Source organism: Patagioenas fasciata, chromosome 2 (assembly GCF_037038585.1).
Source record: "Patagioenas fasciata isolate bPatFas1 chromosome 2, bPatFas1.hap1, whole genome shotgun sequence".
Taxonomy (NCBI): domain Eukaryota; kingdom Metazoa; phylum Chordata; class Aves; order Columbiformes; family Columbidae; genus Patagioenas; species Patagioenas fasciata.
Genome location: NC_092521.1, coordinates 113472927 through 113500880, shown reverse-complemented (window position 1 = coordinate 113500880; position 27954 = coordinate 113472927). Strand labels below are relative to the sequence as shown.

Genomic DNA, 27954 nt, shown 5'->3' with positions numbered 1-27954 from the left:
ACAGCACTGCCTTGCCCTCACAGCCACATCTCTTCCTGTCTCCCTCCCTAACTCCTTTTTGTCCCGAATAGCCTAGTATTTCTGTGGGTTATTTATGTAAAGAGTACATGCCCACAGGTGACACAGATAATAATAAATGCACAGCTGGTAGACATTCTAGTTTTCTCTTTCATGGCTAAAGATCCTCTCTTTAAGGTCTTAAAAAAAAAAAAAAAAATTCACATTATTTCAACATTGTCAAAGTGCATGCAACTCAAAATACTGACTCCACCTTAAAATGGCTATATTTTTTCCCTTCTTCAAATTCAGAAGAACATGACAAAGTGAAGACTGAGATCAAGGAATTTCCAGTAGTAAAGGAGTATATTGACTATCTAGTATCACAGCTTCTTTAACCCATCAGTTGACCTCTCATGCAGTGGACTGAATGCTTTTTAAAATCTTTTAGTGTAACAGTATGTCACATTCTCCCATTTTTACAGAAAAGCAAAAAAGGGTAAACATCACTAGCACTGGCAATACCTATAACTCCTACCATTTGGAGGCTTCCACAAGAAATGTTTGACAAGCTGTCTCACAAGCACAGACTAAAGGGTTTGAAATTATGTCAGAGATCTACACATCACATAGTTGTTCTTCATTCTATTAAGAATGCTCACAGTTTCCTAAGATTTAAATGTTTAGGCACATGCTGTTAGATGAATAAACTGGCTGAAAATAAAAGGACTTTTAATTAAGGATCCAAGTATAATCACTCTTAGTTGTACTGATAACTAATTGAATGTCAATATCTTCTCCCAGCCCATGCAGCTCTTCTCCAAGGAGCTCCTCACTTCTCAGTTTAGTCTTCAGTGGAAAAGACAAAAAACAACTGACAGCTTTTTGTGCAGACTGCTCCATAACCTTTCACCAGATACTAAAATGCCAGCAGTGGCACATCTTGCTTCTACTTGTGGAAGTGTATTGGTTTGCACCGCAGAATGCAAAATCTCTTTCCAATGAAAACTGGAAACGCAAGCCTGAAACAAAACATTAGCGTCACTTTGAGTCTGAAAAAAAAATTTTGGCATTCTTTCTGCCAGGACGGTCCAGTGATGTCAAAAAGCAGACACATGCATCATACATAAAATTGTCTCTCCAGGTGACTCTCAGGATACATACAACCCACTTAACATCTTCATTGTCAAAGAGACTCAAGTAAGGGGAAGGAGTTGAAGCTATTAGCTTCCATTTAAAAGAAAACCAAAAGTAAACACCAAATTATTTACCTAATCAAATACACGAGCGCCCAAAGGCTCCTTTACTTAATAGCCACACTTCGCACTTATTTTCCTTTTGTTGCAGGCAAACACAAGCTATAGTTAGCAGCAACGCCTTTTAACGCGTACTACTACAAGAAAAGAACTGCACACGAAAGCGAGTAGCAATTAAACGTTGCAGAAACGCTGCTCTTTACTCGTCCTCGAACTGCAGCACACGCACACACAAACACCCGCCGCTGACACGCCGCCACGGCAGCAGCCGTCGCCACAGCTGCCGCTCCGTCCATCCCGGCACGGGGACGAGAGCTCCGGCTTCTTCCCCCGCCGGCCCCGAGGCGCGGCCCCTTTGTTCGGGGCGAAGGCGCTGCCGCGCTCCGCCCTCCGCAGGTGCGGGCGTTGGCCGCGGTCACCCCGCGCCCTCAGGACGCGGCCGCGGCGGGGACGCCGCACCTTCCTCAAGCCGCCACCGCTCCAACAGGAGGCGGCCAGACCCAGCCGCACCCACACCCCGGGGGCTCCGTCGCCCCGACACACCCTCCCGGCTCCCCTCACCGCCCGGGCGGGCAGCGGCAGGCTGGGGCGGGATGCCCCCAAGGTGGACGCCCGTAACCTTCAGGCAGCAGCCGGGTGCCGGTCACCGGGCCCCCACGGGAGGCTCCGGGCCACGCCCGCGGCCGCGCCCGCCTCTCCCCACACCTCAAGGTGCGGCCGGCCAGCAGAAACCGCCGGCCAGGGCCGACAGGGCAGCAGCCGCGCCCCAATACCGACCCCCGGGAGTGAGGGACAGTGGCGGGCACTGGGCCGCCGGGAGCCCCCATCCGCCCGCCCGGTCGCTCCACCTCCCATGGGGAGGGCGAGCTGGGAGGGGTCCCTATGCTCTCCCACTCCGCAGCCCCTGTGGCGAGGCGCCAGGCGACTGCCCGCGGCCCGTCCTCCCCGCGCTGCCCCCGGCTCACCTGCGGCGGCGGGGCGAGCTCCGCTGCCCGCTGGACGAGCGAGTGTGGAGGGCGGGGCGGGCGGGGGGACCCTGGTGCCGCCTGGCGCCGCCCCCGCTCGCAGAGCCGGCGGCGCGCGCGGCCCGCGGCGGAGGGCGGAGCCTAGGGGAGCAGGGGGGGAGGGCTGCGTCGCGCCGGCGTCCGCCGCAGAGGCAAGAGCGTCACCGGGCGCCGCCCCGCCCCTTACGCCGCGCGAGAGGAGTCAGGCGCCCGGCACGCAAGCGCAGTGCTTGCGCGGCCGCCCGCGGCGGGGGTGGGCGGAGCGGGCCAGGCGCGCGCGGCGGGGCACGGGCCGGTCTGTGGGTGCGCGCGGGCGGGACCAGCTTCCGGCAGGAGGCGGGGCGGCCCGCGGGCAGCTGCTTCCGGCAGAGCGGGCGGTGGGGCAGGGCAGGGCAGGGCAGGGCAGGGCAGGGCGGGGCGGGGCGGGGCGGGGCGGGGCGAGACCGGGTCGAACTGGGCCTCTGTGCGCGGTGGCCGCTGCGGGTTCGTTGGGCTGTGGCGGCGGCGGGTGACGGGAGGCTGTCCCCGGGAGTCGCGCGGGGCCCGTTCTTCTCAGCAGCTGCGTCCTGAAGCGGAGGGCAGGCTCCCGCCTTGGCAAGCCTGCTGCGGGGCTGCGTCCCGCTCACCCTAGCAGCGCGTTAGCTCGGGAGCTTAACGGCGGCAGAGCGCCTGCTTCTCCGCCGTTCATTTCAGCTGAATGTTTTAAGGGAGACAGGGAGACAAACACCGTGGCTTCATGTCCGCTCCTCCTTCCCCCCCAGCTAATCCCCGATCTGGCGAGTAGATGAGGCATGTTCTGCCATGGTAAGGAGATAAGTTCCTGACATCTGTCGCTAGATCTATAAACGCAATTATTTTTAGTGATGAAAGCAGAACATGAGCTTTCCTCAAGGGATAAGTACAAGCTGAGGAAACATTTAATATACTGAATTTAAGAAGAATTATCCTTGGCAGAAGGGAACGTGAAGCACTGATGTTGTTAGGGGGTCTTTTGTAGGCATGGACCAACCCATGCATGAATAAAATAAATAAATAAAAAGCAGTTTTATAGATGCCAAACAGAACAGGGAAATACAAGAGCTTCCATGTGAATAATAAGAATTCAAATAATAATAGTGAAGCCTTAATAACTGTATCTTTCGCTGTTAACCATTAACTTAAATGGGAGCTTTCTGTAAACACAGCATGATTTAAACTTAAGTGATGTAACCTAAGCATAATATAGAAATTGCCTGCTCAGTATGTTTTTTCGTTTCATCAGGCTGCAATAATTCAGGGATGAGACAAATTGTGTTGATTCTTCCCCTCCTCCTCACAATTACTTGGCCGAAGGTAGTTTCTAAGTTTGAAATTTCCAGTTTTTAACACCTCAGCTAGAAATCTTTTACCTCAGTGTTCACATCATGCAACCATTGGGTTCTATTTGCAAAGCAGGTGCACTTTAAAATCTTTGTTGTTCTTCATGCTCTGTTTTCTGCAGTTTCTGAAATCTTGGACATTTAGCCAGTGTTTAGGCCATCTCCCTCTAGGATTTAGTTTCATTTGCCTCATCTTTAGCTTGAGGTACTTTATGCATATTCCACAGAGTTTGAGAAACTGATTGCAACAAATCCAGATGCAGTCAGTTCTGATTAAAATACTAAAATTTGTCCATTTACACAGATGTTAGATTCTGTTAAGTGGAGAGGTGGGGAAAAGGGGGAGTGGGGAAGGAAAACTGGTAATACTGATTCAACAGAACAGCCAAAATAAGAAGCATTTTGGATATTTCATGACGGGGAAAAATTTGCATTCTAGCTATGATTAGCCTTCTCTTGAGACCATGAAAATACTGTGAGCCTCCTAGCATGACCCTGTACATGTATTGATTTGGGGGTCTTCAAGAAATCCTCATGCAACTTCTGCAGCCCTTTGAGTATCTATATACTGTATTATTCCTTAAAACATGTTCCAGAATCCTTCTGTTGGAAGAGTGGCTGAGTCATAGTTAAGGTGTCATTAATACTGTGGTCTGCAGCCATCCAATACTTCCTAGTGCACAGAGGAACCAAGAATAATATGTTAATTTTGCCTCCCCTGATTATACCCTGTCTTCCACACCGACCTTCAATCACACCCTGAAATCACACAGTTTTTAAGATAATTAGTTGCAGAAAAGGTGTCACTGGTGGTTGACAAAATGGACATGCAGTCACTTCTCCCTCTCTTATTCCCTTCATCTTTTCTTGACCAGTAATCATACCCCTTCCCTTCGCGTTGTGTGAAAGGCAAGTTCCATTGCTGAAGCTAACCAAGTCTTTGAATTTATTTTAATAGCAATTTGGATCACGCCTAAAAAGTATGAAGGACATTTTTTGGCCATTAGTGTTACAGTTCAGATCAGGAGTGCACCTCTGAAACTAAGCTCTAGGTTGTTCTGATTTACTCCTTTTTGATTTGCACTGTAGAGTGGTCTTGGAACAGGTAAATTTGATTTGTGTAGGATGGGATACTGAGATGCACTGAGTGTGCCTCAGCCTCTTTCACTGCCAATGGGCATTCTGTTCATGGGACCAGACCAGAGCTAGTTCAAAATAATCTCCCCACGGAAGACACATAGTGTGGTTGCCTTGGTGTCAAATGTTTAACTCAGTGCTGCTTGTTAATGGCCATGGCCTTTGTCCTTTTGGTCTCCCTTTAGGGGCTATCTTGTTTGAGATGACAAATGTCATTTTATTTTGAATTTTTGTCCAATGGCCCAAACTACATATCATAATGCAATAAAAAAGAGTTTATAGTATACCTCTCATCCTCTGTGAAATGTCCCCTAGGACCTTACCTAAACCAAGTGGAAAAAAGATGAACTTTAAAAAAACCCCAACTTTGATGCACAATGCAATTGCTAACCATTCACAACCTATACCCAGGCTGTCCCTTAGCAACAATTGCTCACTCCCCCCACACTCCCCAGCCAACTCCCCCCAAGTGTATATACCAAGCATGATGTCATATGGTATGGAATATTTATTTGGGCAGTTTGGGTCAGCTGTCCTGCCTGGTTGTGTCTTTTTCTGGGTTCTATGCACCGGCAGCCTCCTCACAGAAAACTCCTTGACTTGGTATAAACATTTCTTAGCAATACCTAAAGCATTAATGTGTTATCAACATTCTTCTCATACTAAATCCAACCCACAGCACAATACCACTGCTAGAAGTAAATTAAACCTATCCCAGCTGAAACTGGGAAAATTGTTTATTGCTGTCTGGTGTTCAAATGCACCTAAAACCATATAGACAGTGTAGTAGCCATTTGCAATGTGGCCCTAAGGATGTATGTAGTGACTGTCCTTTGTTATGTATTAGCATATGTTCCAGTACAGCTCTGCACATAAAATACTTGCAGAGAAAAATTACGAAGTGTAATTAAGCAGAGATGTAATTGTTTGCTAGTAGTATTTGCATTATGTACCATAATACAACCGAGAAATCAACTGATACTGACAAGAATTTAACTTATTTTAAAAAAGCTAAAGATACAGTGGACATGTCAGACAAGATGTCTAAATCTTTGGGGAAAAGCATTGATGTGCAGCTTCCCAGGGAACAAGAAGTACTTCTTCCCTTTACTTTAGCACACATTTTGTAGCACACAAATATATCCAAAGTAGGCATAATTTAACACTGTAACTTTATCTTAGATTTCTGTTCGCATGAATGAATGAACCACATTCTTTGGAAAAATCATGCATAAAACATCTATTCTTCCTTCAAGATCTCAATAAATCTTCCAGGGCAAGACTTCATTTTTCTAAGAGACAAAATAGAAATGGAACAAAATCACTTAATGGTTTTTGAGGGCACCCTCCTATTACAGCCCAGAATCGATTAGCGTGGCATCTGCTGGGTCTGTGGGCGTGTGGGCCTCTGTGTTGTCAAGTATTTCTGAACTGAAATCAATACAAGGAGGTAGGATTTCTTGATATTACAGGTAATTTCTTCTATGCTGGTGGCACAACTGTATTAGAATTTATTAGACATCAATTTATTACGAATGCATAAGGATGCATTAAGTCTATTTGTGATTTAATGGAGTTTCTGGGTAGGAGGACTGAAGGAATTAAACCATCTAACTCAAATCCACCATGGATTCTGGGGAGAATCAGCCCCCCAACAAAAGAGGAGAGCTAAAAGCTTTCACCCGCCTCCAGTTTGTACCAGTTGTGAGAAATCAGAAGTAAAAATGAGTGAAGAATATGGCAAACTATTGCTTGGCTAATTATCTACATACTCATACTTCCCAAGTTTGTAACTCTGTGTGCTTTTGTGTGTGCTTGTCTAAGGGTTTTAGGGATGTACTACATTTGAGGTACATCACTGGCCTGCCCAAGTGCATACTCGGTACATAGCTCCCACTTTATGCAACTGAGAGCAATGGCTGCCTCGAGAGGGTGGTGCATGCGTTTGTGGGTGCAATCTCCCTCTGAGTGTGCTTGTTTCTCTCCAAAAAGTAGCAGGAGACTCTGATGAGATAAAGCTTATTTGGGTGCCTGCCATTTTGGCAGCACAGATCCAAGTCTGAGGGGACAGCCTACTGAATTGCGATTCAGATACTCTGTGCTGGCTTTTGCTAAAATAGAGTTAATTTTCTTCATAGTAGCTCATATGGGGCTATGTTTTGGATTTGTGCTGAAAACAGTGTTGATAATACAGGGATATTTTCATTATTGCTGTGCAGTGTTTACATAGAGTCAAGGCCTTTTCTGCTTCTCACCCCACCAAAGAGTAGGATCTGGGTGCACAAGAAGTTGGGAGGGTACAGAGCTTGGACAGCTGAGCCAAACTGACCAAAGGGATATTCCATACCATATGATGTCACACTCAGCAATAAAAGGTCTGGGAAGAAGAAGGAAGGGAGGACATTCTGCGCGATGGTGTTTCCCTTCCGAAGTAACCGTTAGGCGGGATGGAGCCCGGCTATCCTGGAGATGGCTGAACACCTGTCTGCCCATGGGAAGTAATGAATGAATCCCTTGTTTTACTTTGCTTGCATGCACGGCTTTTGCTTCACCTATTAAACAGTCTTTATCTCAACCCACAAGTTTTCTCACTTTTACCCTTTTGATTTTCTCGCCCATCCCACCAGCGGGGAGAGAGCAGGTGGCTGCATGGTGCGTAGCTGCTGGCTGGGGTTATACCACGACATACTCCTCACAGTGTTACTGATCTGCCCTGATCTCGGCCAGTCAACTCTCTGTCCATTTCCTATACCAACTTCAATCTGCCTTTTCTACTCAGAGGTTAAGCTCTACAAGGTAGGAATAGTCTGTCTTTCTCTGCGCTTTTGCAGCATATACAATGCAGGGAATATTTTTGTGATGTGCACAGGTAAACATCAACTATTCTCAAAATGAAGGAATTGAATCCAGATTCTCAACACTACAAAAAACACAAAGGTTGTGTGGGCAGTTGCTCCTGCTGCTCTTGCTCAATGCAAGGACATCTTAATCTGTCAGCTAACAGAGGAGCTTCCCATCATCTGTGACTGCCTACAAACCTGTCACACCTGTCACTCTACACTTGCGAACAGATACATACTCCCTAAAAACAAGATAGTGGGATTATTGTAGTAAACTGTTGGGTAATGAGATACTTGCATTTGCTTATCTCTACTAGCTGTCCAAATGACATTATTCTCAGTACACAATCTGAGCTAGTCACGGTGCTTAGCACTCATAGCTTTCTTAGGATTTTGAAAAGATAATCTATCCCTGAATGTTTTGTGCCTATAAAGAAAGTGCAGTGAAGTGACTTGAATAACAATGAAATGAAGAGTAACGATGAGTTTGCAGTCATTCATCTTGTCATTCAACAGAACTGGGAGAAAATACATCATTCTAGTAGGTGACTAGGAATCTGGAAATCTGAGGTTTGAGGGTTACAGCACAGTTGGTTTATGAGATGTTAGAATAGACAAAACATTGTTAGAAAGATAGTTAAGGAATTACTGAATGTTTAAAAATATACAGGCACTAAAATGTGTAATACAATGTTTAATGTATCTATTTTTAACAAGTCTTCGTAGTTTAATTAGTTTGGGTTTTAAAACGAAAGATACAAAAAGCAGTATCAAATTGCTTAACCAGTATAGAATAATGTAAAATTGTGTAGTTTATATGGAGTGCCTGTCTGCATGGCACTGATGCGACATCTTTAACTGACGTTTGTTGGGATGGAGCTCCTTAATGGTACTATCTTTCCTGAAAAATGTGTCCTTCCCACATAGTATTTTACTGAAATTAGTATTTGCTATGGCGTGCTGTTTCTTTTTTTAGTCTGCATGTTATATAACCCTTGTCTTAACATATACTCAATCAGAACACTTAAGCCTAACAATCATCCCCAAACCAATATTGGTTTAAAATATCTCAAAGTAGACTTAAAGTCATTTCACTATTCTGTCATGAAAACAACACACAAAAAAATTGTAAAAATATTTTTTCTCATCTTAGATTTGTCTATATAATTAATTCTCTCATCTTTTCCTTTTTATATATTTTCTGCTTTCTATAGCCTTCATTATGTATTGCTCCTGTTTTTCATACTTTATATAGTTTCATACTTCATGAGTTTTATGTGCCTTTTTACAGCGTTTCCTCTTGTGTTTCTCTGGTCTCTCTCCCCATCTCTTTATTTCTTTGAAAGTTTATTTCTTGCTTCTGATAGGGATGTGCTACAGTGGAGTCAGGTAAACTGCAGTTTGGTTTCTAGTTCTGTGGCTGTGGCCAGGAGTCACTTCCTCTCACCATCTCTCTGGAAAAACAAGATCATAAAGCTGGCCTCCTATGTTCTTAGCTTTGAGACATACCAGTGGAAAGGTCCTTTAAGCACAATTATTCTTTTTCTCTATTTCACCTCTTCTGTATCTCAGTTACCTCCTCAATGCTTATCATGATTTTCAACTCCTCAGCTAACTCTTAGCTCCCATTCTTTCCCCCTCTTCTAACAGTAACATTTTCAATGTGGACCTCCAGCATATTATGGTTATTACTAATTCTGCTGTATTCTGCAGAATACATGCCAGCTGCATTCACTTTCTTGAAGGAGAACTGTTGTTACTCTTAAGTGATGGGTTCCATTGATTTCAGCTGACTGATGTCAGTAAAGAACACAAATGATAGTGCAACACCTGATTTTAGTTATAAAAGTGATCAGAATAGGCTTAGAAAGATGACAGATGTGGGATAAACAACAAATGTTTGGTTATGAACACCAGCCACAGTGTCCTATGAAAGGAAAAATGTGTGCTTATGAAGCCAGCTCTCCCATGTTCATTCATGAAGGTATTTAAATCATGGTCACGTGTCTTTAGTAACTTTGGGAAAACACTTAGACAAGAACAACTTGGAGATTATAATGCTAATGTCAAGCAGAAATGTTAGCCATATCTTGACTATGCTCCAAAGAAAATACATGCTTTGTCAGTGTCAATATATTTCTACGTTCATGGCCATTTGCTACGAACCTATTTTTTTTATGTCTATCTATACAGGCTTTGGCTTTGAAACATCTTTATCACTTTCAGTGAAGGAGTATGAAACAGTCAAAACCTGACAGTGTTAAGTGCCTCAGACTACAGTGCCAGAAGTGTTATTCAGAAAGTCATGAAGTAAAACTGGTTCAGTCTATATGGCTGTTGAGAAATAAAATGCAGACACCAACATTCTGATATTCTCGGGAACAAAATGTTTACTGTGGAGATGATGTAGAGAGTGAAAGAAAGGTGACAAAACATACTGTAGTAATTATGGGTTGTAAAGCCATAAACTATAGATCGTAACAGACTAAGCTATGGTTCATAAAAGCTAAGCAGCACTTGGTTTAGCCTACCTTAGATGGAAGAGCACCTGGGATAGATAAAGGAATCGTTTGAATGCTCACCATTTTTTATAAACACTGATTCACATTCCAGTTACATGCCCATTTTATAGCTCTGTCACTGCTGATCACTCTCATATCCCTTGGGGCTTTCTGAAAGAACACAATATTACCTCCGATCTCCTGAGGCAGTATCAATTCAGACAATCACAGCAACACCTTTTACACATCCTGAAGTTCTAACTGGAACCACTAGTTTTTCACTGACCGTCTCAGGCTCCAATTCTTTATTTAGACTTACTGTGGGCTGTTATGTAGCTGCTGTTTTCTCTGATCAACAGTTCAGCTGAGGGCTTCTGGAAAGATGCATTTCCAAGAAAGTGCTGGAAGCAGGTCAGTGAAGATATTGCTGGTGATTTATTTTGAATTTCATTCTTTAGATTAAAAAAAATCAAAACTGGATGTAAGATTAATAGAAAAAAAAGCAACCCCCAGCCAGCCACCCAAAAGAAACCAGAAACAAACAAAAAAATACATCAATGTTACACTGAATATGGAATTCCTGGAATCTTTCCCAGACCGCTATCATTAAAATATGCAAAATTGTCCCTTGTTCTGTATTACGTCTAGAGTGTCTTCACTGAAACAAATAGTTTACTTGAATTCATGCAAGAATATGAATAGAAAATATGTTGATCCTTTCTCAGAAAAACAAAGTACCATTCAATGAAATGGAAAAATCATCAGGAATGAAAGAACTATGAAATGACAAAATTTTATTTTCATATGAATCACCATGTTCCCATGGCATGCATTCTGAAGCATAATGTGAAGCATATTATGGAATCAGGAATTTAGAAAGATGCAGAAAACCATGACAAAAATAAACACAGTAGTAATAACAATGAATTTCTCAAAAGGTCCCTAAAGAAGTATACAAGTTTTAACCCTTTAAAAGGGAATAAGATAACCTCCCATTATTTGAGAGTAAGAAAATATTTTCTCTGAGGACAACTTATTTTCTAACTGTGCTCATGAAAGTTTATTTCAGCAGCAATGTTTTGCTAAATGCGCAAAGAGAGAGTAATCTAGAACCGGTGGGCATACAGGATTCATGCAGTTATTCCTGTTATCTTTTATACTGATGAAGATGCTTGGCCAGTTGCCTTTCTTTTTTTTTCCCCATGAACTGACCCAGTTAAATATTTGTGTATCTAATATGCCTGAGATACTATAATTAGAATACTTTTAATTATTCAACACTCTCTAACTCTTCTCTTGAGCGTGGTAATTTGATAGGACAGTTCTGAATACTGGAACAAGACCTTGATTGGCGAAGCTTTCTGACAATGCTTGAGCTGCTGTTTCTCATGTATGATCTTGGCCAATATTACAATGTTATGTAGATATGAAGGCTACTACTTGTCTTAGAATATCTGTCTTGTTATGAACATCTGGCACTATCCCCATCCAGGAAAAATGATGCAAATTCATCTACCTAAATATATACATTTAAGCACAATGGAAGAGGTTATTTTGTGTTTAAAATCAAAGTGAATTTTAGGCTGGACTGTGACTACTTAAACTTCAAGTCCCCTGTTTATTTGCAGAACAGTTATTGTGCGGACAAGATAAGCAGTGGCATGTTTTTCTCCCTTATTTTGGAAGTGTTCTACTCAAGAGGCTCAGCAAATAATTTACTTTTCTGCTTATTCAGGACATTATCAAACCACTTGAGTCAGTATCAAAATCACAGAGATTCTGAAGAGTTCTGGATCTGGGCAAACTTTTATGAAAATTGCCACAAAAATATTAAACACTACCAAGTTGTGGTATGTCATGTGTACACACCTATTCACATGATCTGGACTGAGGCAACCTACTTACTTTACATAGGACATAGTACATGTTCTTGCCTAGCAGAAAACAATTCAATATGTTGTTCAAGCAAACCTAAGATAGAAAGTCTCTCTAGAAATGCTGAAAACAGATTTTTAAATGGATACACAAAATCACAGATAGAGCTCGTTACTATAATTATAGTCATTCTAATGTCAGTTTTAAAAATAAATTAATATTTAATAGCATAAGCCAAGCTAAGAATTTTAGGGAAGTGCCATCTACAGCAAGTGTGGAATTACATCACCAATTTACTTGATCACTTTTCACCTCCTTTGTAAAATTGTAAATCCAAACATATTTAACTCTCTCAGCTGAATCAACTTTCCCTAAGTAATATGCTTGACACCTGCCTGTTTGGAGACAAATACTGTTTTTTTGGCACATACCTTATACTTCTCCATGGATTCCTAGGTCAATATACAGTTTTCTCTGTAATCTTAGTAAGGCCACCAGACTATTTACTTTCTACTCAGATACCTACATACAGGTTCAAGATCATCTGCTTTACATGTTATGAGACTACTTCAGGCAGTGCAGCATGGCTGATGACAGCTGAAAACAGAAAGTATGCTGTAAAAATATCTTGAAACACCGCCACATAGGAATTATGTAAGACATGCTCTTCTTGCTGTAGACCTGGTGTTCCCTGGTGACCAAGTTTCAGGCTGGTGCCTATATAAAGGTTCAGGATTAAACCTCAAACTGCTGTTGTGCACTGATTTGTATGTACAAGGAGACCAGCAACATGAGGTGGCCACAAAAGGATGCACAAATGAAGTAAAATAATTATACAAATATAGGTAGCACTAGTGCATTTTTTGTTGGTGGTGGTTTTAGTTGGGTTCTTTGTTTGTTTTTCCCCACCCCTAACCTACCTCTCTCCTCCAGTTAAATTCATTCTTTTCCTGAGAGTGGTATACCTTTTGAAAAGATGGGGACAGACATTATGCCTTCTCCTTAGAACATAGATGTGGAAGAACATGACTGACAGGATACCTCACCCCTTCTGAAAATTAGCAGAGTTGGGAGGTGATGTTGTTGTGCTTATCAAGCTTCTCAAGTTCAAACACTAACCCCTGGGGACCAGTTTTATAAGGGAGAAAGCCTTCTGCCTTGTAGAGCACCTGTGGGTGCTGTGGTGCAGGTGCTACAAGTAGGAGCTCTGGTTTCTTGTGGTGTGAAGAGAGAGATGGAGGAAGAGGGTAGTGAGCATCAAGGTATGGGTGAGTGGGAACATTAGTGAGGGCATGTTCCCCAGCAGAGGTGCTTGCAAGAGCTGATTGAGCTCCCCTGGTTGAGGTGGTCTGCTTTACAGGGACTGTGGTTTCTGCTCTGTTCTCCTTGTTAGCAGGAGGAAGATGCTGCTAGCTCTCACTCACCATCCATCCCTGCTTGGTGTATGCAAGGGATATAGAGGTGCCTTTCTTAGTCTGTCTCACTCCCTCTGTGCAGTCCTGCTAGCTCAAAGGGAGCAATTTTCTGTGGTGTTGTGCTCTCTAGGTCAAAGAGGCACTTTGCAATGTTGTGGTTTTTTTTTTTTTTTTTTTCCTGGTGCTGAGGGGCAGAGCAGAGTGGGTGGTATGTTGCAGGGATTCAATTTTCTCTTACTAATCAGTCTGGAGTCTTCCTGCTGATCTCAGGCTGATGTATTAGGATGTTCACTCCAGGTTTTTTCCTGATGGAATTAGTGGTTATGGGTGCACCATGTCTCAACAAAAAACTTTGAGACTCTGGATCCTTTTTTCTGCTGAAAATGTTCCTTTTCCTGGTGCTATTGTCCTTCCTTGCCACCCCAATGAGAGGGGAAAAAAAAAAGCCACAACTCTGCATTGAGATCATTCCTCTGCAAAACCATAGAATAGTTTGGGTTGGAAGGGACCTTTGAAGGTCATGTAGCCCACACCCTCCTGCAATGAGCAGGGACATCTTCAACTAGATCAGGTTGCTCAGAGCCCTGTCCAGCCTGGCCTGGAATGTATCCAGGGATAGGGCATCTACCACCTCTCTGGGAAACTCGTTCCAGGGTTGCACCACCCTCATCATAAAAAATTATCTCTAATTTTTTATCTCTAATCAAAATTAGCTCTAATGAGCTCTAGGTGGGTGTAGAAATCTGGATGCCTGAAGCCCATGGCAAAACCTTGGAACTTAAGAATACCTGTGTGATATTGTGCATAGGTAAAGCCTGTTGTTTAAGAAGCTGAAGACCAGGCTGCATCTCTGTATTTAGTAGAGAGAATACTTGCCTGTACAAAATTTCCACCTGTTGTTTTTCTGCCAGAAGTCTTAGAAAAATGAGATACTTTTATGCAATGTTAAACTATTTTTTTCTGCCTCCTCTTTCGAAGCATAACACCTATGACCTTAGCAAGTTTTTATGTTTTTCCTTCTCCAACTTTTCTCATTGCTATTGTAAATGCATGCCACTATATTTAGAACATTTTGACATGTTTTTCAGGTGCTGCAAAACCTATTTCTACAAATGCTTTAATGGAACAGTTGTATTTAAAATACCAACAAAAACCATGGACTGAAACTCAGAAACTTGTCCATTTTTGTATGGTAAGAATCTCAGATTAGGTGAGAGAGGGATATGTAGTGTAAGAGCAGGTTGCCAAGATGGATCAAACACTGCTTGACCTTTTAAAAAAAAAACAAAGAACTCCAGAAAACTGGTGCCTATTATGGCCAGGTTCCTGGTTGTTGTTTTTTTCTTACAACAGTAGATTAAAAAGTTTCCTGCATTATTTTAACACTGAAGAGGCTATTTCTTGCATTGTTTTAACTCTTCAGAAATTATTGCTGATTGTCTAATACTTCAGGTTATTTTCTGTTAATTATCATTAGCACATTCGTAGTTTGCATAGTAGTATTGCCCACAGGACTCGGAGAAAAGACTGGTTTTCAGAAACTGGCCTTCAACCTGCTATCTAGTCTCTCTCCTGCTGCAATGTACCTTAAGTCATTCCATGCTTCCTGCCATTCTAGTAGCTAATTATATTTAAGAATCATCTTTGTAAAAAGCAGATTAGCACAACTGCTCTGATCTTAGTATAAAAAGTCCATGCTTTTTATTAATGCTTAACTACAGTCTTACTCTGAAAACAAAGCCCTCATTCTGAACATAGTGAAAACTTTTCAGCAGTGAATATTCTTTGTGAAGTATAAGAAGTTTTCAGACAAGAGCCAGAAGAGAAGGAGTTTTCTTGTTACTCAAGTTACTATCTTCAGCTGGAACTTGCACCCTAAGCCTAACCAAGTATACCTGTGGTGCTTACTGATATCTCCTTTTCACTCAGGCAGACTCCTCCTAAAATTAAAATCTAAGTATCTTCCTAGTTGATCTCTAGTATCATGGTGAAATTAGCTGGCATAGCTTGTGTTTAGTGCAAAAGAAAAGGGAACGGAAAACTGCTCCCTGCTCAAGAGGCTTCTGATAAATAATTATGCAAAGGGTCTTCACAAATCCATTCAGTGCTGCCACTTTAGAGATAGAGGTGGCCTATGATTGTAGCTATGTCTGACAAAAATAAATAAGTAGTGTTTTGTTGTACTGGACATCAGTGTTCTGTGTCTCACATGCAGTGATATTCCTCTTTGGCTAGTAATTTAAGGAGTCTTTGTCTTTTTTTTTTTTTTTTAATAATTGTGCTAGGATAAGCCACTTCAACAGCCTGTCAGTAATGCTCCAGATAGTCCATTGCTCTCTTGCATGGAGAAGATACAGAGGACATTAAATGGTAATGAACTGTCAGGTAACTCAAAGTGTATTTTTTAATCTATGGCAACTACCCATCCTTTTCTATTGGTGATGTTCTGCACAAAGACATCAAATGTACAGAGGTGGATATGACACAGAGACTTGTGATTCATCTTTGGGCTAAGCCTTCAGGCTATAGCTGTTCGCAAAGTCTGAGAATAAGCTCTACCCAGCACAGCACTCGTTAATCATAGGGTAATAGTTGTCATTAAAAATAAGAAGTCATGCAAAAGATACTATTTTCTCATTATTAAATCATAACCTTTAAATCAGGATAATAGTGGTTCTACTTCTTGATCATTGCAGCCTGATTAAATAACATTTTTGTTTTTTGCAGCTAAATCTTTGTTTTCTGTGATGAACAGATTGGAATCTTTATCCAAACAAAAAGGGTAAGTTTATTTATGAATAAATGCAAATGAGCAAGCATGGCCCCAAGTCCAGTGAGGAATACCATCTGGATGGCTTGTCAACAACTTTTATTTTTTTTAGCTTGATGTTCTAATGGAGTATTACTCGGCACAGACGTAACTGGCTATTTTGATTAGCCCTTTGTGCAGGGGGTTGTTGGGTGAACAGAGGACATGCATGCCTAGGTCCCAAAGCTACAGACTGAAGTAAATAGTTTTCAGCAAACTAACATGATAATGCAAAGAGCAGAACACAAATACGATGACTGGTTGGATAGCTTTCAGAAGCTGAGCCAAGGAAGAGTTATTTTTGAAGCATCCCTGGTGTCTCTTCCCACGACCAAGTAAACTACACTTATTTCCTTTCTTCATGTGACAGAATTTTTAGATACACAAACTTTTTTTTTCTTTTTTCTTTCTCCTCAGGCTTAATGCTCATGTTAGCCCCAGTGGTACTGCCTGCTACATAACATCAAACATGTTTTATATAGAAGTTCAGCTGGAGAAGGATGGAAACGTGATTGATGTAAAGCTGGCTCACCTTGGAGAAGCTCCTGTGGTAAAGTTAATTTTCTCTGTCTCTCACCTCCTTGTAGTCTCCCACCTGGCCTCCAGCTGCTGTGCCTTTGGCTTCCTTTTGGTCTTGTCACACACCTGCCAGCCTGGGCATGACACTAGCTACCTCTTTAGGCATCTGAATCTCTCACCTAAACTTCCAACTTGGTTACAGATATTAAGTACCATAAAGCTAAATATTAAGGTAAAACTCAGATGACATGCCCACCTTCCAATAATTTTGTAGCACCTTGCATAAATATTTATATTCTCATACTTTGACGTTATCAGTGTACAGTAAATAACAAAGTCTTAAAATATTTTCCTACCAAGGGGTAGTGCAAAATATATTCCAAATGGGTGTCTTAGAGCTGTTACCAGAGATTGTTTTTCCTTCTGCCTTCTTTAGGAGTATGTGCATTCCTACTACTAGGTGTATTTTTCTTGAAAAATTTCTCATTGACATATTGGCAAAATATCACTGCAGTTCACATACCATGCTCTGCAGTTGTTTAGTACTACAGAGAATCCTTCAGATCAAAGATATAACAAGCTGTTGGGGGGGCGGGGGGAGCATAAACTCTGATTTTTATCAGTAAGTATCCGAATTGTTACATTAATTTGGAGTCAATTTAGTCTCTTTTTTCAGTTAGAGTCAGTGGAGGAATTTCGAGTTGTTCTGTTTAACCAGCAAAGTGCTGGACAATATTATTAGGATGGAACTGCATATCCAGAGAATTTCACCACAGTGACTACCAATAAAAGAAAAACTGGCAAAGATGTATTTTTTTTTTTTCTGGAAATAATTTATCAGCAAACTATTTCTGTTAATTTTATCCTCTTCTACAGAGCCTTCGTTCTTCTAATTATTATATTAATGTTATATTTTAACTATTGTAATGTTAGTCTGGTTTTTGTTGTGTGTTTTTTTTTTTAAGCTAACTATTCAGCTAATGAGAAGTAATGGAGAACAATCTTATTGTTGCCAATGAAATGCTTTTAAGAGATGTTTCACAAAAGGTGGTTTAAGAAACATGAAAACTCCCATTTCTTATTCCTGTAGGTTTGTGATGACTTGGTGCAGCATCTAAGGTAAAGAATCATGTGCAGAGTCTTGTTGAATAGAAAATAATTCTTGAGTCTTGTGTTTCTCTGAATGTTGTGGAGAAGTCAAGGCTAGAATGGTTTCAGTATAAGAACTGAAAGGGGAAAAAAGGGGGGGGGGGGGGCGTGTAAAAAAAGCAAGAATCAGGAAACAATAATATAAACCCAGGAAACAACAGAAGAACTGACACCTTTTTGGGTTTTATTTCCTGTGGGAAGTTGGTTCCAGTGTTCCATATTGGAGGTTGGTGGCTGTTGTAACTGTTATTACCTGCTTCCTATTTGTAAATTCAAGGCTAAAACTGTAGCAAATATAATTTGGAAAAGATATTCCAGGCATTACTTGTTTTTCAAGTCATTCTGTTAAAAACAGCTAAATTGCTTGTGTTTCAGTGGAGCGGGGGAAAAGAGTAACCCCCAATACATTGGCTCTAGCTGCCAGTTGAACACTGCCTTTTAATACTGGTAGTCGTGTTGATTGCCAGAATTACAGAGCTCCAAGGATACATAACTTTGGAAAAGGCCTGATGATGATGATGGTTCAAAACTGGCAGATTTACAGATCCAAACAAGATATGACTTTTACCCCGTCTCCTTCCATCAAATACTAAATAGTCTTTGTATTATCCTTATGCAAATGTTCTAACTACATGTCCTTCAGGCTTCTGTCACAGCAATGAAAGCAAGGTGATATCACATGGCCTGTTTTTCTTTGCAAATGCAAAGGAGATGTTACTTTAATTTTTTCATGTAGTGCTAGGGCACTATATATATATATATTTATTATTATTATTATTATCATATTTTGTTCTGTCTGAATAGTTGCTGTTCCAGGTCAGGCCACCACCTTAAAAGTCCATTTAAAAGTTCTCCAGCCTATATCATCAAGGTTCCAGGTTTTACTAAAAATGAGCATGTTTAAGAAATTGGATTATTAGTTAATTACTTTGGCTGAACAGTTGAAAGTGAAGGTGAAGAGAGAGAGAATAACTGACCTTGCATATTTCACCTCTTTTCTATGTGGCCCTGTAATGCATCAGTTTTTTCAGCCCTCTTCTTCCTCAGAAATAAAGTTATATTAGCTTTATGGATGTAAACAGCTACGTTTTAAAGCTTTAACTTGCATTTCCTAGGCTTTTGACTGCCAGTGATGTTAAGTGCCAGCAGTTTGGCTCTGAGCAATGACATATAGTTACTATTGGCACTATGGGTACTACTTGTCTGCCTTCCTGTTTTTGTTAGGGTTTGGCACACAGTGCAAGTATCCCTTCTGCACCTCTTGGTGTGGTATTTTATTTGGTCATAAGGCAGTTTGTTATATCTGTAATGTTTCCTGCAGGTCTCAAAGTAACTATAAAATCATGATGAACCAGCCAGCTAATGCATAGGCTGGTGCTGCGTCTGTGCCTGCCCCTGCATGCCTCCTGCCCTGCTTTTTCCTTGCTTCCCCACCACTCCAGCTGGAAGGAGTCATGGTAGAGCTGAGTGACTTGTTAAGGTTTCTTTTTGGAAAAGATTTGTCCCAACATGAATGTCAGGCAGGCTCATTTGTTCTCTTTGCTGATCCCCATTGCAGCTACATCTGTATGGAAAGGTAAGGTGTGTCTTCTTGGGTACAGCTGTCTGTGTGGCTGCAGCACTAGTGTGTTTAGTAAGGCTTGTAAAATCCACTTTAAATCCACTTAAGCAGTTGAGTAAATACCTGCTGGGTTAGACTTAGCAGAGCTCCAGGCTATCACAGCTAGTTAGAATCTGCAGGAATTCTGGGGTTTGAGCAGTCCAAACCATTCCTTCACAACTTAAGGAAGCCGCTTATCTCCTGTCCTTTTTTATCAGTGTATCTATCAATTGTGTATAAGATCTGTCTCCCTAACAGGGTGCAGTGAAGTGCAATATTAACATAATCCTTGATGTTCTGATGGAAAGAACAATGTACAAATGCATTGTATTAGGGAAGTGTTACTACATGGCTGGCTTTGTTGGAACATCAGAAGAAGTGCTTTGCAGCTGATAAGCTGTCAATTTTGTGTGTCATGCACATCTATTGCTTTCAGGAATGCATATTTAACCAGTGTCAGCTATAATTACGTTGGTTTTTGCATCAGAGCCAAAGACTCACATTTCCTGGTATCTTCTAAGAAAATTTAAAAGCAGTACTGTTGCTTTCCAGAGCCTATGTCTCTCTGAAATGGTGCTTTTTCTAGCAAGCTAGCTATAAAAGACTTACCCATCTCGTTTAGTAGCATGATAGCAATTGTTTCTTTTTGGTAGGATGAAGAACTATGATGCCTTTGGAAAGATTCTAGAAGACCTGTCAAATCTGTATCAAATTCCAGGAAACAGGTTGCAACTAGTTTTTTTACCTGAAAAAAAATTTAAAATCTATAGCATAGCTTTTGTTTACTTATTAAAAAAAATGTCTTCTCTCTCTTCCAGCAAAATGCAAGCTAAGGCATACTTTGCTTTGCAAGCCCTTGAAAGAGACCTTTATACAATGTCTCTTGCAGACAGGTAACTTGAAGTCTACCTTTTTCTACCTTTCCCTCCTCCCCACCCCTTCATTTCACTAAAAAACAAGTTAACCGATCTAATTATAGAGCAGGATGTGGAAAGCTAATGAGTGTTTTCTCACTGGAAAGCTTGAAGCCTTTCTGCACTCTGCCAACCCCAGGCATGCCAAACAAGACTATCTACTGAGCTCCTGTGCTTTATCTAAGAGACTTGCTGGGAAACTGGTTGGTTGCAGAGCTTGGAGGTGTGTGTGTGCATGTGTGACCGGCCACTAAGAGCAAACGGTGCATCTGAAAGTCAGCAGTCATGTTTAGATCTCCCTGTTCAGAAGTAAAAATACACCTTTTGGGGTCCTGTTGTTTAACTGTCTTGTTTTGTGATCAGGTTTCAGATCAGGAGTAGTGGATGCCAGCTTTCCTCCTATCCTTTTTTCATTTCTCCTTTCAAAGAGTAGGATTACAGGTGGATGGCAACCAGATTTTCCTAAACTCTCTGGTAACTGTACAATGATTTTCCTTCTTTTCAGAAGATCAGAGTTGAGGGCAGTGCTTTCCTTCTGGATTTTTGAAGCATCTTTTCTGTTTTCTTGCCTGTTAAGTACTTATGGCAAGCATGGCCTTCTGTAACTTGAAATACACTCTTGGATTATGTTTGTACAGTGTTTCCTTATGAAGCATGCTAACTCTGTGAACAAATATCCTTGCTGATCCCTGATATCTCAGTAAATATTATTTGTGAGTTAAACAGATAATTTCTCCCATCTATGATATAATTTAATGCACTGCAGAGTTTTAGTACACAGCTGTATAATTGCATGGCTGTATGTATTCAGCTGTATGATTAAATATGAGGTTAGAGATTGTTTCTGTTTGAGTGAGTTTATCCAGGTTATTTCTTCACTCTTTGCTCAAGCTGCCACTCCAATATTTTTGTCCCCCTTCATTTCTGGTAAACAGCACATCAAATTGAAACATGAAACATCTCAGATCCACGGTTGAAACTGGAAGCCCAAGTCCTGGGAGTAATACATGAATGGAATTATGGGGTTTTGGAAGCTGTCATAACAAATGGTAGACAAAATCTACTTCCAAGAAAGCGTCCTCTCCCTTTGATTAAGGGTGCAAATTAGCCTTTAAATTAGCCTGGCTAGCACTGCATCTCAGGAAACACTAATCAAGATGTGTTTTGAACTAGAACACAGGATGTAAACAGAATTACTGAAGTACTTCATGGAAAAGTAGGACACCTGGTGCCAAGAACTGGAGGTGATTTTTTTTGTTTGTTTGTTTGTTTCCTTTTTTAATGGATTCAAGGAATTGTAATAGAAAGCTCTACTGAGTAGACATTTGTTTCCAGTGAAGATCCTCTATTATACATAAAACATGGTGTAGGGACTTACTGTGTCTGTATTGTCAGATGGTGTACAGACATACAGAAGAAGAAAATACAGAGCTCCCAGGTTGTTTATCAGCTACTGCAATGTTGACTTTGCAGCAGCCTAAAAGCAAAGCCAGCAGTATTCTGAGGTTATGTGGGAAACCACAATTTGGGAGTAACCCTGAGACAACAGCAGTAGTAGCTAAGATAATATTCACGTTGCCTAAAAGGCAAATACAGTCGGTTGATAAGCTTTTTGGCTCATCTACACTGTCAGAAGTCAGCTTTAACCATTAATGTGTTATAGTTCTTTAAAGTACTTCTAATACGTGCTACTACTATCCTGTTGCACAGTTTGATGTGTGTTCTTTAGGCAAGCACTACAGCTTTTCCTTCTATTTCAGACCAGTCATAGAAAGCAAGCAGTTCAGCTAGTACTTTTAAGGTTGAAGAGCAGGTTATTGTGCAAGAAATAGAAACTCAATCTTTTCAAAGATGTCTGACTTTATACTCTGAGGGCTAAGCTGTTAAATGCTAAGGAAATGCTGTGATTTGAACATATACTGCAATTAGAGATGTACTCTTATGAAGAATCCTCTTCTGCCTATCTATGCTGCTTTTTTTTTTTCTTTTTTGTGTCAAGATGTCTACATGCCTCTTTATATATATATTTTTTTTTATTCCTCAGGAACTCTTACGAACATTGAATTTTACATTTCTCCCTATCAAGTTTTGGAAGCAGAACTAGATCCTGGTAAAGCTAGAAAAGCAGAAATAACTAACATGATCACTTTTTCAGCAGTATCTGTTTCATTGAGCAAAGTTCATTAATGAGACTCAGAAATAAGACTTAAAATTCTGCTTTAGCAGAATAATTTCTGTGATGCACTGTAGCACAATTATAATCTACATTAGGAAACTGCTTTCTCACTTCTTGGCTGTTGACCCAAATTGAAGTGAGAGTTGTATCAAACAAAATAACTGCCTAGCCAGCATGAAAATTACGGGGTGCTGCTCGATCTGTTTCATGGCATGTCCCAAAAGCAGCTATTGCTGATATTGCCATTGGTCAACTTTGGCCTTCTGGTTGTGACCTGTGCAGGCTTCTCCTTCCTGCCCAAGCCACTGTACCTGCCAGTTGGACCTGACCTTTACAAGACCTTACCATTGTGTGTTTTGTATGCATAGGATTAATCTACACTGACATGGGAGAAATAATGCAGTTCTTTTCTCCCTTAGGTTCCCAGGTATGTGGAACAAAAACAGTTGTAACTGTTGAAGGCACGGATACGCTCCACAAACTTCCTCTTTCTCCACTGCTTGTAGATTCTCAAACTGGAGAAGACGGGTGAGGCTCTGGACAATTCTCAACACAGAAATGGATTTACAAGTCATTTGCACTAACCTCAGCATAATTTACATTTAGCCATAATGCCATAAATGAAACAGGAAACAATTTTATTGATGGCATTGTGCTCCATAGCTACGCCCTCTGTAACCTGTGGCTTTTAGAGTTTTCCCAAATGGGCTTTAAAGTTATTGTGTTCATATTTAACAGTGTTGATTGCATTGAACTGTGGCTTTATTAGTAGATTTAAGTCAGAAGGATCCACTGGAACAGTATTACTTAACTTTCTAGTATTTGACAAGTAACTCTTGTGTAGATTCAGAATAAATAAAGCATATATTGAGTAATATTGCACCTTTACTATGCAAAACAGTTTGTCATCCCACCAGGGATACTGACCCCTCATCTCTCTCTACTTCAGTGCTAGGCTGGAAGGAAAGTTTGAAATCCTTCTCCAAAATAATCCCTACAGAATAATTTATAGCAAACATCCTTGTGTACTGTTTGTTACTCAGTTTCTGGTGCCTCACTTTTCCTTTCTGCCAGTCTTCACATTAGCTTGTTTTAAAATGATAAAAGCTATAGTTGTGTTTTCAAAGCAAAACTCTTCTCAAGACAGAAAAAGTTATGAAGCATAGCAAACTGCTAGGGACCTGATAGTGGCCTTGCACCGAGACGCCTTGTTATGGCAATTTCTGTAACAAGCTTTCTTTCTGACCTTTTTTTTTTTATTTTTTTCTTCCCCAGCAACCCTGCTTTTCTACCACTGACTGATGAAATCAGCATGGATTTGCCAGCATTTTTTGTGTTGAAGTTCTACCAGCCTATTCCCATGTCCTCACCCAGTATTGAAGAGATCCAGAGGCTCACAGGCATGTTGTCATTGCTTTTAAGGCCTAGTACTTCTGTGACTAGGCATTGCTTATTTACTTTTTATTTCCCTGTGTTAATGCTGTAAGAGGAAAAACTGGTTTCTGGGGCAGAATGCCTTCTGTTCTAACAGCCCAAGTGTAACATTTTAGCAGTGCAAACCACAAAAGTTCAGAGAAAGATATGACAATTACAGGCAAAACTGTTAAATACTCTACCTCAAATTCCCATTAGCAAAAAAGGGAATAAGAATGGAGATGAATGTTTTTGGATTTTTGAAATTTTGGTTTTGTTTTTAATATTAGCTTTCATGTACGGTCATAACCTAATGCTAATAAAAACAAAAAATCGCCTGGTTTCAGGAATTCAGATTACTGGCTTGAAACTAGCTCCTCTATATGAGCTGATTGTTCAGTCTGCCCTTAAAGAAAAATGCAGTGAAGACTTGTCTACAGATAAATCCCGTTTCTTTGTGGTGAGTATAGTGTGCATTTGACACACACCCTGCCCTTGTGCAAGATGCATACTGCATTATAGTTCTCCATAAGCAAGCAATGCAGACTTCCTAGATTCCTAACAGTATTTAAATGCTCTTTAGGAAATAGTTCAAGTTACTTATGAAACAATATTAGATTCTTTCAAGTAAGTGAACTTCTCATCCTAATTAATGAAACAGTGTGCATGGCTGCTGAAGTATACTAATTTGTCTATCTGTAACCTAAGTATTTACTCTTCTAAAAAAAATACTCAGAACTTTATCATTAATACCTTATAAAGAAAGAACGTATTGGCTGGTGTGACAAACAAGTCTCAAGATGGTACTTACGTAGATTTTTGAAGGTCTTTATCATGCTGCATGTCACACTGCATATCATTCAGGTTTAATAAAAAAAGATTTCTTGGTTAGATAACACTGAGAATATTGATTCCTTTTTAAAGGACTGGCAGGAAGAAATGTGTAAAGTGCTATAACAGTGATGTGTATTACTATCTAAAGCTGTGGTTAACTGTAGATGCCTTCCCTTCTATTAACAGTTTTATTAAAAATATTTAATTTAGACTGCATTCAATGTAGAGAAAAAGTTTTAGAATAGAAAATGGTGGCTCTTATGCCTTCTGCCAGACTTATGTGCAAGGGAACTAGAAGACAAGCTTCAAAGATCTACTTGTTTTGCTAAGAAACATAAATTTTTCAATTCATGGCAACAAAAGAAGAGGGTACTTCTTTCTCTTCTATGAACAGTGCTAGCAGAGCCCATTGCCTACATAGTGCTTGGACTCTGAAGTGGTAGTACGGAAGGTAGTAGTAAGTTTACACCATGCTAAAATATGGTTTAGCAAAGCTCTCCTCTATAAAACCCATCAAATGCGATTAATTTTTCATTTCCATTAGATACACGCAAAAGGCTCTCTAACTCTTCAGCAATTGCCTAAAATACTAGTACTTGCTGGGAGATTGTTTTGGTTCTGAGTTTAAAGATTTTATTTCTAGAAATAAATTACTAAACTGAATTCTAACCTTGAAAGGAATATAGGAGAGACCCTTTTGCTCCACAAACCTGGGAGGAAAAGCCCATTTATTCTGTTCTTCTGCTTTTCTTAATGTAGACCCTGCTAATTAACTGCCCTATTCTTAAGGCGACAGCTCCCATTTGGCATCCTGAAGTAGATAACACAATATTGCACTTCTAATTTTGTCATGGAATCACTGTCAACATGGACAGGTGGCATTTGTTTTTTTACTATCTCCTCTTCCAATGAATCAACGGGAGATTTTATAGCCAAACATGCTTCTCCAAAGTAAGCAGTATTGATAGAGGGAAGAACAACAGATGATGCCCCAAAGAGATTTCAGGCAAAACAGCTATCCTATTTGTACAACTGTCGAGCAGCACTACTGTGATATAATTCTAAGAGAAGATCTTGGTTGTTAACATTTCTGTAGTCTACAGGGCTCTTAGGAGTAGATGGAAGAATTAGTGGCACTTGAACTCCCAATCAGTTGTCTCAGGTATATTTGCCTAATTTGGATGAATTTTGGAGGGAGAGTGTATCTCATTTAGCTTCCTTTAAGGATTATATTTCTACTGAAATGCAGAGACATGAGGAACATGCTAGAAGTGTGTCTTCCAAAATTATTTTTGCTGTCAGATTTTGCAGTTGCCTGATAACAAAAAAAAAAGCTTTACTTTCTCTTTACTTTCTTGTTTTCAGTGCTTGAAATATCACCGTATTTGTTGTTCAGTCTCTTCCAGATTGCCCAAAGCACTGTTACTTCATAAACAAGGGCTCAGAAAAATCAGATTTAGCAGGAGCCTTGGTCAGTAAAATCCCGTTTAGCCACCCGAAGTGTGTGCCTGGTGTAATAGAGATTCTTCGACATCAAGTGGCATATAACACTCTCATTAGCAGCTGTGTCTCTGACAAGCATATAAATGAAGGTAAATTGTGTGGTTGGAAGGAATGGCAGAGTATTAGAGAGAAACTAGCTTCTAAGCTGGGTGTTAACAGATTTACTGCTCCCTTGCCAAAGCCGTCGTTACTTGTGGAGTATCTTAAATGATAAAAGAAAAATCCTTAATTATAGTATTACACTCTGTTTAATATATTTATTTTTTTAATCTCCTAGGCCTGACACTTGTATAAGCATAAACTAAGTTGCCGAAGTAATGAGTAATTAGTTTCTACTGTATCGGTATTTTTAAAATTCTGGCATGGGATGAGCCAAAGAGTCCAGGTTCAATGGGTTGATACCACTAAACAGTAATTTTATTTCTAGATGATTCAGAACTGCTTTACTTTGAAGTGGTACCACACAAGAACACCAGCTTTTCTGTCTTTTTCCTTCATCCTGTGAAAGAGAATTTAGCCTGTGGTATGTGTGGAATTATTGATGCTGTCATCTTTATTGGGCTGACAAGGGACTTGGATATGTCTAGGCTCTTCCACTACACTTCTTGATTACAAATACATTCTAAGGGCTGCTCTCAATGGTGTGTGACCCACAAAAAACACGAAGTAGTACTTGTGTACATACTGCTTACTAAAAAGTATTCTGTATTCAGCATAAAACAGGAAGTAAATTGAAATATTCAAGTTATATTCCGTTTTGACCCACAGTTAAATTATAAATGGAAACTTCTAGTATTGCTGAATTAAGTATATTAGGAAAAAGCCAGTCTTATGCAAGAGCATTGCTGCAAACCCCTTCCCACTGACTTCAGTCTTACCTCTTTTCAAGTATCAGAATGAAAGAATGGTTTTCAATGTTTATAAAAACATGCATTTTCAAATACTTATATTTGGTTCTTTCTTAGTGCTAATTGATGTCATAACCTCCAGAGAAGTCCAATGTCACCTTCATTTAAATCCTCGAGATCCAACTCTAAATTCTAGTGATGACTTTATAGCAAGAGCTGTGAAGCGGTAAGTAGTTTTATTTCCTAACAGTTGGAATGAACCTCAGATGTCTATTTAATGGAAAACCCGTGTGTATTCACAATGCCATAAGGTCAGTAACCACAAAACTTCACTCTAGTAATAAGATAGCGTAGTGACAATAAGTTACTTTAGTGTCTTAGCAGTTTCAAAAATTTTAAACATTAGAAGTCATACAGTTTCTTTCTAGTAGAAAGCATATGGGGCAAGGAAAGACTTTTGAATGAAGGCAGCTTTACCTTTTATAAGAATGCTTTTTTCTTTTGTAAACATGCTTTTCTGAAGCCTCTAGCTGGTGGCTAGAGGCTTCAGAACATGACTGGTTTAACTAGGAATAGCATGGAAAGGACTTTTTCCACATCTACCTAATATCAATCAGAGCTTCTTTTCATCAAGTGAGGGGTGTATAGTATGTCTACAATGCTGTCTCTGTTTTGTTGTCTGAAACACAGTCCAAGAGAGACAAGTTGCTCTGATACATGAACATAGGCTAGAGAAAGGATTGAGAGCACTAGTTAACTTGGCATAAGTTAGTATACAACTATTATGTGTTTGACAGCAAGATCAA

At 40.4% G+C, this 27954-nt stretch overlaps 2 protein-coding genes across 2 annotated transcripts in view; one reads left to right on the top strand and one right to left on the bottom strand.

Moving 5' to 3' along the window:
• Positions 1–2362, bottom strand: part of RALA (RAS like proto-oncogene A) — a 29838-nt gene extending 27476 nt beyond the window's left edge. The window contains exon 1 of the mRNA XM_065831607.2: positions 2219–2362. The gene's annotated coding sequence lies outside the window, so the exon portion shown is untranslated. The remainder of the gene's footprint in view (positions 1–2218) is intronic.
• On the top strand, positions 108–27475 carry LOC136098879 (mediator of RNA polymerase II transcription subunit 1-like). The gene is made up of 21 exons (XM_071805506.1): positions 108–117; positions 1142–1197; positions 1474–1964; positions 2155–2634; positions 7380–7548; positions 13158–13230; positions 14472–14575; positions 15669–15753; positions 16111–16165; positions 16610–16742; positions 17802–17830; positions 20114–20185; positions 20279–20353; positions 21548–21618; positions 22419–22484; positions 22970–23078; positions 23826–23950; positions 24311–24423; positions 26194–26389; positions 26728–26823; positions 27266–27475. The coding sequence occupies exons 1-21, from the start codon at positions 108–110 to the stop codon at positions 27376–27378; spliced, it is 2721 nt and encodes a 906-aa protein (XP_071661607.1). The 3' UTR covers positions 27379–27475.
• The last annotated feature ends 479 nt before the right edge of the window (positions 27476–27954 follow it).

Bases quoted from the DNA above. Each gene is read 5' to 3' on its own strand.
- LOC136098879 (XM_071805506.1), top strand. The intron at 14,576-15,668 runs GTAAGAATCTCA...TAATTGTGCTAG, and splicing joins AACTTGTCCATTTTTGTATG to GATAAGCCACTTCAACAGCC. The intron at 26,390-26,727 runs GTAAATTGTGTG...TTTTATTTCTAG, and splicing joins TGACAAGCATATAAATGAAG to ATGATTCAGAACTGCTTTAC.